This window comes from Terrapene carolina, unplaced genomic scaffold (genome assembly GCF_002925995.2).
Source record: "Terrapene carolina triunguis isolate 2854851 unplaced genomic scaffold, T_m_triunguis-2.0 Scaffold42, whole genome shotgun sequence".
Classification (NCBI taxonomy): domain Eukaryota; kingdom Metazoa; phylum Chordata; order Testudines; family Emydidae; genus Terrapene; species Terrapene triunguis.
Genome location: NW_020664393.1, coordinates 442,201 through 457,366, shown reverse-complemented (window position 1 = coordinate 457,366; position 15,166 = coordinate 442,201). Strand labels below are relative to the sequence as shown.

Here is a 15,166-nt window from a genome sequence, read left to right as displayed (position 1 = left end):
AGTACCATGGCAAATGCACCATTAAAAATATTTTTAACCTTTTATTAAAGATATAGAGAAGAAGGAAAAACTGTAAAAGCATTTGAAATGTAAAGTATTAAGTAAAGCTTTTGTAACAACATTTCTTGTTCTCTCTCCCTATAGCGGGACCTCTTCCTCCCCCCCCCCCCCCCCCCCCCGCCCCGGTTTGACAGTCTCTTAGATGGTATCAAAGATGGTAGTAGCTGTTGGGGTTTTTTTGGTGAGAAGAGGTTAGTTGAAATGAGCTGGAGCTGTTGCTGCTGCTGTTAAAGTCCGATCTTGTTTAATCTCAGGTGATGTCTGGGATTTAGCTGGAATTGATACAGATGCTAATGTCATCTGGGTCCTTTTCTGGACCAGTCTGGTCAGGATATCCCCTCAGGATTAGAATGAAGAAGGTTCGGGGTCCCAGGAGGTGATGGGGATGGCAGCCATGACGGTGACGCTCTAGTTGTCTTTGTCTGTTCTTCCCTATTCCACACCCCTCACAAAAAGTGTGTGTGTTTTTATTGGTTTTTTTTTTTTTTTAAAGGAACCTCACAGGGAAGGGTGGTTGGAAAAGCCCATCCTCATTATTTTGTCCACTATTTTGTCAAAGTAGGCCTAAAATCTGACACACCAATTTTGGTTCATTAATTTCCGGTTCCACATTTTCTGTTTATTACCAAGTATGATTTTAACATAGTTGATCCATATCAGTAGGCCCTTTTTGTGTAAACTAATGGCGTTTTTCTGTCTCCTTTTTGTATCATTTTCAAAATGGTAAATTTTTGATAGTTTGCCAGCAGTATCTGAAAGAATCCCTTTCAAAATTACTTCATAGAATATATTTAATAGTATGTTGTAAGAATCATTGTTACAAAACTCATGACTAGTTTAAAAGTATTTCCCGCCATTTTGCTAGTTCAAAGTCCTTAAGATTAATTTATGTGAGATATTTAATTAGGGGAAATGTATTAATTATATTTCTCACCTTGTAGAAGTGAGCAAATTAAAAAGTTAAGACAAATTTTATTTTAACATTATGCTTTCTAAAGCTTAAGGCAGGAATTTGTGAACATTTTCACAGTATGGATGAAAGATGGTTGAAAAATGGAGTTTTCTTCCACAGAAAAATGGAAAAAAAAAATCACTTTTGTCTAAATTTTCCATGGTAAACTTTTATTTTTATTTTGGCCAAAATCCAAAATATTTCAGTTCTGAACTGCTACTCCAGTACTTCGTGGGAGTCGTAGTTTGGGTGCCTCATATCCCATTCTCTTCTATAGGCCAGGCTCCCTGATAGGATTACAATCTGCCATGGTGCACCATGGCCCCCTTTTAGTAAGGGGAGGAGATGTATCACAGGAATCCCTGACCATTGTGTATCATGGAAGATGTAGTCTGGAGGGAAACCTAGCCCACAGAAGAGAATGAGGACATAAGACAACTGAACTACAAATCCCATGAGGCAATGTGGCTGCATTTAAAGCATTTCAGTTTTCAAGTTTTGTTTTGTTTTTTTTTAATTGAAAAAGTAAATTTTCTGTGGGAAGCAGACATTTTGTGAACACTTTTATTTAAGTGAAAACCTAATTTTGATGGAAAACTTTCCACCAGCCCTAATGTGGACCACAGTTTAATTCATAGAGTACCTTGAGGACCGGTTTCCTTCCCATTCATCCTTCCCAAACACCGCCTCTCACATTTGCATTCTCTTTATGTTTCTGCAGTGATGAAAGCAATTGGGCATATAGACAACTGATATTATGAAAGTATGTAGAGTATTTTTAGCTGTCTATTCATGCAGTTCCACTGGAGATAAGAAGAGTATGCACCAACTCTCCAAATATTATCAGTAAGCACTCTATGGACCATAGTTTCAGGACTTAGGTTTAAAGGACACACTTCTAATTTTTTTCATTCTTGATTCTTTTTAAATATTTTAAGAAACACTACAGGTCATGGTTATTGAACTTAAATGCCAACATATTAAAAAGCTGAAATTTTTAATCAACTGTCATTCTTTCTGTATACTAAACATCAAATTCAAGAAGGAAGATTATCTGAAACCAGAAAACTTTCTGAAACTTTCTTTTCCTGCTCACAACTGATGGCCGTTACAGTATTTGTACTGGCAAAAGAGGACTAGACTTCTGGGTACTTTACACTGTTTTAATTATATATATTTTTCTTCCTCTGTGAGTAGGAGTAAATTATTTGTTTTGTTTATAGAGTGTTTTTCAACTATGGTTGATTGTTTTTTAAAATGGTGAAAAAATTGTGAAAGAAAATGAATCTTCATTCTGAGCTCAGCATCCATGATTTTTTGTTCTGATTTTTCCTTATTTTTTTTTCTCGGGCTGCATTTAATTCACTTCTGATTTGACATTTTTTCCATTCATTGAATTCCTATGTTTGGTGTTTCTTGGCAGTCTAATAACCTTTGTAGTACTTGCCTAAGAAGAATTGGAATCTGTCACTGCTTTCTGTAAAAGTAGATTGTGAATCCAAAACTAAAAGCAGGGTGGTTTGCAGGCTGGACTTGCAAAATTAAAACTGGATGACTGAAATCCAAATTTACCACCCAAATCCATCTCTAGCCATCCAAAGATTTTGAGGTTATTAAAAATCTTATTATACTCATGGCTAGATAGTCTCTGATACAATAATATGAAAAGTTTATTAATACGTCAGTGTCTAAGACTCAGGTATTTAACTTGTACTATTTGTCTAAACTCCTATAAAGCAAGCCTAAGTGTTTATGTTCATTGGATGTATGAAGAGGTAAGTGGGTAACAAGTTATTTATCTCGTAGGGATGTTTGTTCTAACATTGATGGAGGTTAAGATTTCATAAAATGTACTCTCAATAGTACTACTTAATACCCTTCTCTCCCCTACTTAAAAAAAAAAAAAAAAGTAACTACCGGTAATTAGATTTGTGGGGCAACAATCTGTCTGATGCTTGGTACATGTTGGCAAATTTCAGCACATGTTTTACTTCAATATAAAGTAATTGTGAAAACATTATCAGAAGATCATTTGTACTGGCCAATGGAAGGTTTCCCATATCCACTACCCTGTGGCTGTTAGCACTTTCCAAATGGAAGTGCCAAATAAATTGAATGTATTGGCAGCAAAGTATATCCTCTTGAAATGCTGGAAAGATGCTTTGGGAAGTCAAGCAGATTAATGATCTATCACAAGATGATTACATATTTAAATCATTTGTTGTATAGAAAATTGGTGATCCTAATTGGAATCTGTTCATGAATTATATTGGGATACGAGGAGAAAAGACCAGGCTGATAATCAAAAAGACCAATGTGTCTAGAATTTTCAGTTTGGCTCAAGAGGAAGGAGAATTTATGTGGCATTTGGGTATTGTGTTTAGTGCCTATTATGTTGCTATTCAGCCTTGCAAAACTATCATGAAAATTTACCAACACACTCACTAAATCTACTTGGTCGCTGTAGCATAAATCTTATTTGACTCTTCCAGAAGCATTGTTCACTGTAGGCAAAGGAATGACTAGAATTTTGCAAAGCTGTTGCATAATAATTTATTACAATTTCTAAAATAATACATGTTGACTTAATAACAGACCAATTTAAAGATTAACTTCACTTTTTTATTAATACCAAAGTTTTATCAAATTTGGAAAACAAAATAGAAGTGTTTAGAAAAGAAAAAATAATAATGCTGGTTTCAAATTAATACAGTCATTGACTTTGGTTCCATAAAGAAATAACAATAAAAAAAATGGTAAAACATGGATTTTCAGCTTTTAGTAAGAGTAACACTGACAAAGCATCGGTGTAAAAGCAACTTCCAGCTTAAAATAAACAATAAAATTAGTTTTTCAGGTTTATTGGACAAGCCTCTCTGATGCATACTCTTCTTTGAGAGCCATGCATGGACAGAAGAATCTTATATGAACAAAATCCTGATTACACTGTTACATGGCTATTTTGTATATTTAACACACACAAAAAAAACCAATTAAAAATATTAACTTAGTTGATTTCCTCATCTATGTACCAATAACTTCAGTGCTAAGTACTATATATTAGATGAATGCTGTATCCAACAAATTAATGAAACATTAAATATACGTGTGAACAGTAAATATGACAGTGTCATCTGTTGGCTGATTTAATTAGCTCTGCCAGGAATGTATCAGATATGTCGTTGAATAATGCACATTTCCAATTTTCATTAAGTGGGAAGTAACAAACCTAATAAAGATATATGCTTTTTAAAGAAATAAACTTACTGTGCATGAAAAACAGTGTGGGTAAGAGACTGCCTCTAATGATTTCAGGTGATAAAGCTATTTTAAATTTGGAGTATATCAGTATATGCATGAATGTCTGTGTTTTGTTGTGGATCTATAATGCCAGTTTCTGAATTTACTGACAAATTACAGTTGTAACATATACTCAGAACATTAGTTAGTCTACAGCACCTTAGTTTAAAAATATTGCATTAGTGTGTTGCTGCAGATTATAAAATCACATTTCTAAAAAATCATTGCACAGATTTTTAGATTCACAATCTGAGTATTCATCTTTAGCCTTAAATGCTTGGCTCTTCAGACATAGTTTTTTTTAAATAAATCCTTCAAAAGACCACCTTATCTAAAATAGACATTTAAATTTAATTACTATAGTACAAAAAACTTGCTTCCAAAGTCGTCTTGTCCTTTCTGTCCATCCCTGTAACCTTTCTCCTTCACCCCCCTGTTGAAGAGAGCCCTTAAAGGGACAACACCCCTTTTCTTGCAGATAGCTGGACAAATGATTTTCTCTTTCTTTACTTCTGACTATTTGATGAACTAGTTTTAAGAGATCCCTCCAGCGAAATCAGTACCTTAGTAAGATATAAAATCCTTTGTTATGCCTAAAATTTTTGGAAACATATATTTTTAAGTTGATGAAACTTCATAAACATGTCTGTTGTTATAACAAGTAAATTAGTGTTCCCTTTCTCTAAAAGCAATCTCTTGAACATTGTTATGAACACACTAAACTTCAGTGACTGATTAGTTTAAAATAATGTCTTTGTTTCAGTGAGATAAATATGTAGTAATCTGGAATGATTACTTTATGAAGGCTTACGAGTACATTTAAAATATAAAATCAACTTAGAAATACTGATTAAGAAAATGTAAAACAAAGAAGAGCTACATCATCTATTACTATAATGTTTAATGTTGTATTCAGCAGGACAACTGACTTGCCCTTACTACAAAGTTTTTGCAAATAAATCTCCGACATTCTTCTAAAAACGCACAAAGTTACTCTGAAGCTTAATTTTGAAACAAACTCCCCTACCCTATCATCCTCACTTCCCCTTTGTTGCAAATAATTTGTTTGACCAGTCATAGGTGCCACATCATAGTCCAATTAAAATTGTCTGAAAGAGACAATATTAGGACGGCTAAAGTGGGATACTATCACATATGAGCAAACAAGAATCCTGAGAAAGAGGAGTGAACGTAATCAGAGGAATACAAGCCATTAGATTCTGCATTGGGCAACTGCAACCAGACTTGATCGTTTTCCATGAGATCAATGACAGCACTTCCAGAAGCTTGGTCAAGGTATCCTTTCTTGTACTCATCATAAGTGTACATGATTGGTGAGCCATTTTTGTAGAGTGCGACCCAAACATTTGTTCCTTTTACATGTACATGGTAAGAAAAATAGTAAAGTCCTGGGATCCTACATGTGAAGATGCCTGTTCTGGGGTCATAATGTTGCTGTCTGTTGTACAAGATTTTATCAAATTTGATGGGCACAGTGGCCCCAGGGTAGGCTTTGGAGAGAATGGCAGAGAAAGCTGACACTGGCATTCCAGTTAGACCTTGATTTACTCCTGCTTTCATAAGAGGCAATCCTGTGAGGCCTTGACTCTCTCCTGCTTTTATATAACCATCTGGCATCTGTGGGAGTATTGCTTGCCCAGGAGGACCAGGTGGACCCGGAGGGCCTGGTAACCCAGGCTCTCCATTGTTGCCTCTTGGGCCTGGGAGCCCAGGTGGCCCCATGGGTCCATTTAAACCTTTTGTAGCAATGCCAGCTGGACCTGGTAATCCTGGTGCCCCTGGCTCCCCTTTAGTGCCTGGAAAACCTGGAATGCCTGGTGGCCCAATTGGACCTCTTATACCAGGTATTCCAGAAGGTCCTCTTGGGCCTGGCTCACCATTAAATCCTGGTGCTCCTTTAAGTCCTGGTGCACCCATTGGACCAGGTAGGCCAGGTGGCCCTGCATGACCATTGTCCCCTTTTGGGCCTGGTAAACCTGGAGGTCCTTTAGGACCAGCAAGACCCTGCTCCCCTGGATATCCTGGTTTTCCCTCTAATCCTGGTAGGCCTCTGTCACCTTTAGCTCCTGGGTATCCTGCAAGGCCTGCAGGTCCTGCTTCACCTTTAGGCCCAGGTAGGCCGTTTTCACCTGGTATTCCTCTAAGTCCTTGAGGACCCATATTTCCAGGTGGTCCAGATGGCCCTGGTTCTCCTGGAACTCCAGCTGGGCCTTCATCTCCTTTGATTCCTGGAACACCGGGAAGGCCTTCAGGTCCTCTATGTCCTTTCATCCCTGGCAAACCTGGCTTTCCAAACCCTGGAAGACCTGGGGATCCAGGCATGCCCGGGGGTCCAGGCAGTCCTTTAGCTCCAGGAATCCCTGGTAATCCTGGTGGTCCATTTGCTCCAGGCTTTCCAATTCCTGCTGCTCCAGGTTCCCCAGGAAGACCTTGGGAACCTGGGATGCCTGCTGGTCCTGGTGCACCTGGTAAACCCCGATCACCTTTCACACCTGGCTGACCTGGAAACCCATTTTCACCAGGCTTCCCTATCCCAGCAAGTCCAGGAGGTCCTGGGGGGCCTTGGGGGCCTGGGAGCCCTCTGTCTCCTGGGTGACCTGGAACTCCATATCCATTTTCTCCCTTTAGTCCGTTTATACCAGGAATACCTGCCTCACCCTTTTCTCCGGGGACACCCCGGGGCCCTTGTGCTCCTGGTGGCCCTTGTTCTCCTGTCTTGCCAGCAACAGAGATTCCAGCAGGACCAGGAATTCCAGGAGACCCCTGTGGCCCTCTTGATCCTGGGAGACCAGCAGGTCCAATATCTCCTTTTTCACCATTTAATCCTCTCTCCCCTGGTTTTCCTGGTAAACCTGGTAAGCCTGGCTTTCCAACAGCAGAAAATCCGGGTGGGCCTGGGGACCCTGGTGGACCTTGAGGACCTGGATTTCCATAGCCTGGTGGCCCTGCTGGGCCTGGTTGTCCTCTTGGGCCAGCAGGACCTGGTAGACCAGGAGGTCCTTGTTCTCCCCTTCCCTGTAAACCTAAGACACACAATACAATCATTAGTGCAGTGGTATCATGTTCATGGCTTGTCAGCATTTTGGCTGACACTTAGAGAGATGAAACAAAATAAAAATGAAAATACTAATTAATTAGTATAATGTCTACAAAGATCAGTGTCTTTAAATTACTGCAAGTTCTAGTGGTTAGAGTAGAGAACTGGGGATAAGACTCCTGGATTCTATCCCCTGCAGAACCGATCATTTGGTGTGAACTTGGGCAAGTCACTTAAAGACTCTGTGCTTCAGTTGACCCATTTATAAAAGAAGCATAAAATACCTAAGGCACAGTAGTATAGAGTCTAGATAAATATTTACCTAACATTCCCATTTCCCTCTTCCACCAATTGTCTACTATAGTGATCAGCACTGAAATAGTTAATATATCATTCCTTCCCTCACCTGAGCGCTCGCTCATTAGGCATGACAGCTAACACTGCAATGAGATGAATGGGAGGAAGGCACATGGGAGTTCCCTACTGACTCTTTGTTTCAGCCTATCTATTTGCAGATTCATGAAGACTTCCACAGTGGTTTACATTTGGAAGTTTATCACCCCAACTGTATGGGCTAAGAATATATTCATTCATTCATTCATTTTTTAAAATGAAAGCTTAGATTCTGCAGAATCTGAATATGTCAGGTGTGCTCTATACATATATTGAGCAATCTGGATTCAATGTGTGGGCTGGGTGTTTGACACCACAGATGAAACTTGTGTGCACCATGAGCCCTGATTTCTAGCTGAGAGAAGTGTTTTTTTGTGTGGTTTCTGCCTTGCTAAAACATTCTGAATGAGACCTATCTAAACAGACATTGTTACTAGTCTGGGTATGTCTACACTACGGGATTAATCCGAATTTAGATAATTCGAATTTGGGAAACAGGTTGTATAAATTTGATTGTGCGCGGCCACACTAAGCACATTAATTCGGTTTTTAACCACATTAATTCGGTGGTGTGCGGCCACACTACCCCATTTATTTTAACCACATTAATTCGGTGGTGTGCGGCCACACTAACCCTAATTCGAATTAACAAAATCGATTTTGGCGCTACTCCGCTCGTCGAGGTGGAGTACAGAAATCGATTTAAAGCGCCCTTTAATTCGAACTAAATGGCTCTGTAGTGTGGACGGGTGAAGGGTTAATTCGAATTAACGCTGCTAAATCCGAATTAATCCTGTAGTGTAGACCAGGCCTCTGTTTGATGTAAAATAACTTTCTTTCCTGTGGTAGCTTGCTGAGAAGTGTGCAGTTAACTGTCTGTGTCCTGTGCCACGTGTAGGAGCCAACTGAAAACGCCTCTCTCACCACTGAGAGATGAGTCATGAAAAGTTTTCTATCAATAAATCCTTTATAGTGATCTTCTGACCTTAAGAATTACTAGCTCGCGCAGGTGATGAAATGCATAATGGGGTTAGGTCCAATTTAAAGCACATTGAAGTCAGTGGACAGACCACTTGTTGGTTTCAGTGGGCTCTGGATCAGCCCCTTAATGATTTACAGAGGTGTAAGAAGGGACCTAAACCTGCTAAGCACATAACTTGGAGAAATAGGAAGTAAATATGTTACAGAAAGTACTATTATCAGTGATAGCTGCTGCAACAATACTTCTGGAAATCCTTTTAAAAAGAAGTATCGAGGGGGGGGGGAGTTTCACTAAGATTTGAATGGAGCTATGCAAGTAGATTGTAAAGTCTTTAGGAGAGTAGGAAGATACATTGTTGGTTGAAACAACGAGGAGTCCTTGTGGCACCTTAGAGACTAACACATTTATTTGGGCATAAGCTTTCATGGGCTAAAACCCACTTCATCAGATGCACGGAAAAATTCAGTAGGCAGATATATATATTACAGCAGATGAAAAGATGGGAGTTGCCTTACCAAGTAGGGGGTTAGCACTGACCCTCCACTTGGTAAGGCAACTCCCGTCTTTTCATGTGCTGTATATTTATAATTGCCTACTGTATATTTCACTCCATGCACCTGATGAAGTGGGTTTTAGCCCACGAAAGCTTATGCCCAAATAAATGTGTTAGTTTCTAAGGTGCCACAAGGACTCCTTGTTCTTTTTGCTGATACAGACTAGCATGGCTACCACTCTGAAACCTGTCATTGTTGGTTGAGTCACTGTGTGCTGTACAGAAAACAATTTGGTGGTGGAATGAATGGAATTAACGGTGTTAAGGAGAAGTTATAAATCATATTTGAAGGCTGAGTTTGCTCTTTGCAAGGATCTTCATATCCTATGAAAAAATATTCCCTTTCTTTAAAGATTTGGATAGTTCCCAATTAACGAAATCAGGTAGGCATAGGAGGGGAGAATATTTTGATTTTTACAATATTGCAAATATATATTTTAATAAAACCACTGTCCTGTCTGTAGGCAATTCTTATTTAAAATCTAATATAAGTTCTCTTACGTGAGTCAAACTCAGATAAGGAATAAGTAATGATCTTATTTCTACACAGTTCTTGATTTCATTCAAACAATAGACAATCTTTTCCCCAAACAGTCTACAGTACTTGAATGTCAAGGATATTGATTTGAAATTTTAAAATTTATAGTACTAGGTCATGATACCATGATCAATGAATTCAGTAAGTTAGTAGTGTCTACTCAATCTGCACATTTGAAAATGTGCAAAATTAAAGAAGCTTCCTACTAAAACTACAGCTATTAAGATTTCAGCCTTTCCCTCCTCCTTTCCTCCCCATCTGCAAGGCTGAATCGTGGTTTTGTTTCTTAGTAACTAAATCATATAGCATGTTTCTAGATAACATTTATTTGTAGTGGTCACTTTCACTTTATACACAGGTTTCAGAGTAGCAGCCGTGTTAGTCTGTATCCGCAAAAAGAACAGGAGTACTTGTGGCACCTTAGAGACTAACAAATTTATTTGAGCATAAGCTTTCGTGGGCTACAGCCCACTTCTTCGGATGCATAGAATGGAACATATATTGAGGAGATATATATACACATACAGAGAGTATGAAATGGTGGGAGTTGTTTTACCAACTCTGAGAGGCCAACTAAGTAAGAGAAAAAAAAACTTTTGAAGTGATAATCAAGATTGCCCAGTACAGACAGTTTGATAAGAAGTGTGAGAATACTTACATGGGGAGATAGATTCAATGTTTGTAATGGCTCAGCCATTCCCAGTCTCTATTCAAGCCTAAGTTGAATGTATCTAGTTTGCATATCAATTCAAGCTCAGCAGTTTCTCATTGGAGTCTGTTTTTGAAGCTTTTCTGTTGCAAAATTCTGTTTGCTACCCAAGATCCAGGAACCTATCCTTGCAACAAAGCCTGATGCCAACTCTGTCCACATATCTATTCAAGTGACATCATCATAGGACCTAACCACATCAGCCATGCCATCAGGGGCTCGTTCACCTGCACATCTACCAATGTGATATATGCCATCATGTGCCAGCAATGTCCCTCTGCCATGTACATTGGCCAAACCGGACAGACTCTACGCAAAAGAATTAATGGACATAAATCTGACATCAGGAATCATAACATTCAAAAACCAGTAGGAGAACACTTTAACCTGTCTGGTCACTCAATGACAGACCTGCGGGTGGCAATTTTGCAACAGAAAAGCTTCAAAAACAGACCAACAAGAAACTGCTGAGCTTGAATTGATATGCAAACTAGATACAATCAACTTAGGCTTGAATAGAGACTGGGAATGGCTGAGCCATTACAAACATTGAATCTATCTCCCCATGTAAGTATTCTCACACTTCTTATCAAACTGTCTGTACTGGGCTATCCTGATTATCACTTCAAAAGTTTTTTTTTCTCTTACTTAATTGGCCTCTCAGAGTTGGTAAAACAACTCCCACCTTTTCATGCTCTCTGTATGTGTATGTATATCTCCTCAATATATGTTCCATTCTATGCATCCGAAGAAGTGGGTTGTAGCCCATGAAAGCTTATGCTCAAATAAATTTGTTAGTCTCTAAGGTGCCACAAGTACTCCTGTTCTTTTTACTTTATACACAGTTGGGCAAATGATGGCCCTTAATTTCACTAGAGAGACAATGTGGGTGAGGTAACATCTTTTACTGGACCCACTTCTGTTGGTGAGCGAGACAAGCTTTCAAGCTACACAGAGCTTTTCTTCACATCTGGAAAAGGAACTCTAAGAGTATGTAAACTATAATTCAACACTAGTGGCTGGCAGTTTTATAGCCCCTTGACCTGGGCCAGCCATGGGTGTTTGATTGCAGTGTGGACATACCCAAAGTGTCACAGATTGTTTAGCATAAGTAGTTAACACATATTCCAACAGACCATTCAAGGGAAGTGACCCATTAACACCTCTGCAGTCATAGGACAAAAAAAGGGAGGTGAGTGGGTTACAAATTGTTGTAATAAGCTATAAATCCAGTGTCTTTATTAAGACCAGGATTTTTGAGGCCTTGGCTACACTTGCAGCTGTACAGCGCTGTGAGGTAAACCTGTCTTCGTACAGCTGAGTAGGGAAAAGCGCTGCAGTCAGTCCACACTGACAGCTGCCAGCGCAGTGGTGTGGCCACACTTGCAACTGTGCAGCTGTGTTGGGAGCGGTGCATTATGGGCAGCTATCCCAGCATTCATGTGGCTGCAACGTGCTTTTCAAAACGGGGGGTGGGGTGGATTGTGACAGGGAGTGTGGGGGGAGAGAGAGTGCTTTTTGGAGCATATCAGCTCTCTATTTTGCAAGTTCCGAACTCCCTGCTCATTCATTTACTCACTCAAAGCAAGCTGCAAACTGTTTGCTTTTCTCTGTGGTACGAGCTTTGAAACCGGCACTTCCGCATTCCTGCAGCCGGTCACAACAATGGAGAGGATTGGCCACTTGACAAGGTGATTAGTACAGCGCTGCAAGCGTTTACACTCACACCCGTGAGTCGTAGCCACTCCGCTGAAGCTGTTATTCCTCTCGGAGATGTGGAGTACCTGCAGCGGTGTACCCAGGGAGATACAGCGCTGTAAGTGCCCTGCCAGTGTGGACGGGGAGTGAGTTACAGCGCTGGGGGAGGCTTTACAGCGCTGTAACTTGCAAGTGTAGCCAAGGCCTTAGTGTCTAGCAAAGTTATGAATTTAAGCTCCGAGCTTGTCTTTTGAAGGTGTTGAGCCGTTTTCATTTGAGGACGAGGGCTGAGAGGTCAGATATGGAGTGATTGTTTTGTGAGAAGTGTTTTTGCCCATAGTGATGTGATACAGGTTTTTCTTCTTTTATCATTTTTCTGTGTAAGTTCATCCGAGAGCATAGTGATTGTCTCATTTCTGCCACATACAGGCCTGTCGCATCTTACGCTGGGGTTACGTTCCGCAGTCATTGAGTGTAATGGCGGGCGGAATCGCCTGCACTACAGGTACAGTATTACAATTGCTATTTTTCTCTTTTATTTTTGTTTTTGCCGACCGCATAAAGCTGAAATCGCGCATGTTAAATGTGCATAAGATGCGACAGACCTGTAGATGTTATGGGGGAATTTAGTGCACTGGGTGGAGTACACCACATGTTGTGATAGGCTTGCGTAGGACCCATGGATCTTGAAAGGTGTGTGGGGTGTGGGGTTGATCATCGTAGCAGTGGAGATGTGTCCAGGTTTTTTATCTGTTGTTCTTGCAGGGTCTAGTGCTGACTTGAGTTGGTGTGCCCTGGTCTGTGGGGAGCTTGCTTGCTATGATGAGCATGGCAAGGTTGGGGAGTTGTTTTGAAGGAGGAAAAACCCTCAGACCGCACACCTAGTTGCCACCTGCCACCCCACACTGGAACCTATATGGGGTATCATTAAACAGTTACAACATGTACTTGATGGGGACCACATCCTGAAATAAATCTTTCCTGAATCCCCTTTTCTGGCCTTCAAACACCTTGTCTCTCTACTATCCTACACCAACACAGCTACAACAACACTGCAAACGTTAATTTCACTGTACTGTCATGCATAATGTAGCATCACTTTTCTTTATTTTAGTTCCTTAGTATTATGCTTTTCTACAGAAAATGGTTTGGTGTGTAAGAATAAAGCAGCAGATGGAGCCACTCCACCATGTGTCAGATATAAATATAGAAATAAAGAGTTGTGTACTTAAGTGTTGACTCCCCAAGGTGCTGTTTGGGAAATTGCGGAATCCTGTGGGACTTTGGATGCTGATTTTTGTGGAATACCTATAGCACTAGAAATAATATAAATGTCAAGAGGATACGTCAATGTGAAACCCCACAGTTTGCATAATATGTCATACTCTTCAGCTGATGGATCTGTAGATACAGAATACTGCTTTATGGCAAAAGTTGTTATGAATAGTTAAAGAAGGTGTGCAAGTAGAATAATAAAGTCCGCTGAGCAGATCAGGAAGGACCTGTCCGCGGATGAGAACGTTAACATTTGATTTGGAAAATGCTGCCGGATGGTGCATGTTTGAAGTGATCAATGGAAAGAAGTCTGAATTCCACTGTGAATCAAAATATTTTCTGTTTGACAATGGTGGTTACACAATAGCTATAAATCAAATGCAGCTTAAATTTCAGCCTCTTAGGTGTGTCTGTGTGTAAACTTTACCTGGAATGTGTGTGATGCTGTAGTTATTGCAGCCTTCTAGAATAAACTGCTGCACAAGTGGCACACATTATAAGTTTGTCCGGCATAAAGAGTATCCGGTGTCAGACTAGAAAGACTAGAGAAGTTAATATGTAGTTTAGAATTTTATGTGACAAGAAACAAGCTGGAATAGGAAATAGGAGGGGAAAGCACTATACTGTTTAGAAGATATTTTGTGCTAGTTTGTGTATAAATATTTTCTCTTATTTAGTAATACGAAGTGAAGGCATTCAGCACTGCTTAGTTTAAAATAAAAAAAATCCTTCATTCCAGTGCACAACTGGGGCATCTAAAAAATATAGATGGTAAAGTATGAATCCTATTGGCAGAACAATATATAACAGGATATTGCTAGTGAATGAATAGCCAAATGGTTACCCTAGTTATATTACAGTTAAGGGGTACATTTTTCCCCCCAAGAATTTTGGCAGCAACTTCCATTGAAATAAATGAAAGTCACATAGCTATAGCCTGCAGAGCTCTTATAACATTTACACATAACTTTACAGCTGAATTCCGATTGGCTGTTGGGGCTTCTTTGCTGATGTTACCCATCTGTTCATCCCTAATGTAATCATGAGTGACATCAGCAACTTTATAACCAGTTCTCATTCATGTGACATGCATCTGCATAGCTGTGATTGTGGACTGAGAAAAGGGTAAGAAAAGGTTATCAGCAACTTTCTGGAGCTGCTTAGCAGCTTTCTCAGACTCTCTTTACTATTCCTAATGATGTGTACTCTTGAAATGACAACAGGCTTTTGCCTATTTTCTTTTACCCTTTCTCTTGTGGCTAAAGCCAGAAATTTAATTTTTGTTGACTCTTTTTACACAGATTATTTCAGATCTTGACAAACTGTTGCCCTTCTATTCTATCCTTCTCCAATTAGGCTAGAAAAACTAGTCCTTTGAGGTCATGTTGTAATATGGATCGCTTGCATCACTGGATGTTGTATAGAATCATAGAATATTAGGGTTGGAAGAGGTCTCAGGAGGTCATCATGTCCAGTCCCCTGCTCAAAGCGGGACCAACACCAACTAATACCTCTAGCGTAACTTGGATGGATGGTTGACGTATTAAATGTGAATCCTAATTAGTGGTAGATTATTTTTTTTTTTCATTTCCCAATTTGAGTTTGAGTAAGGCTTCCTTCCCATCCACTTATTAATTATTTTGAACCT

At 39.7% G+C, this 15,166-nt stretch overlaps 2 protein-coding genes across 4 annotated transcripts in view; one reads left to right on the top strand and one right to left on the bottom strand.

The window, feature by feature from the left end:
• The window catches only part of LOC112106981 (dermatan-sulfate epimerase), a 296,569-nt gene that overhangs the window by 19,813 nt on the left and 261,590 nt on the right, over positions 1-15,166 (top strand). The gene's annotated exons all lie outside the window — the stretch shown is intronic.
• The window catches only part of COL10A1 (collagen type X alpha 1 chain), an 84,170-nt gene continuing 74,124 nt past the window's right edge, over positions 5,121-15,166 (bottom strand). For all 3 annotated transcript variants that reach the window (XM_026653495.2, XM_026653484.1, XM_026653489.1), the window contains exon 3: positions 5,121-7,356. In XM_026653495.2, the coding sequence (XP_026509280.1) occupies positions 5,462-7,356 (1,895 nt within the window). In that variant the 3' untranslated portion in view covers positions 5,121-5,461. The remainder of the gene's footprint in view (positions 7,357-15,166) is intronic.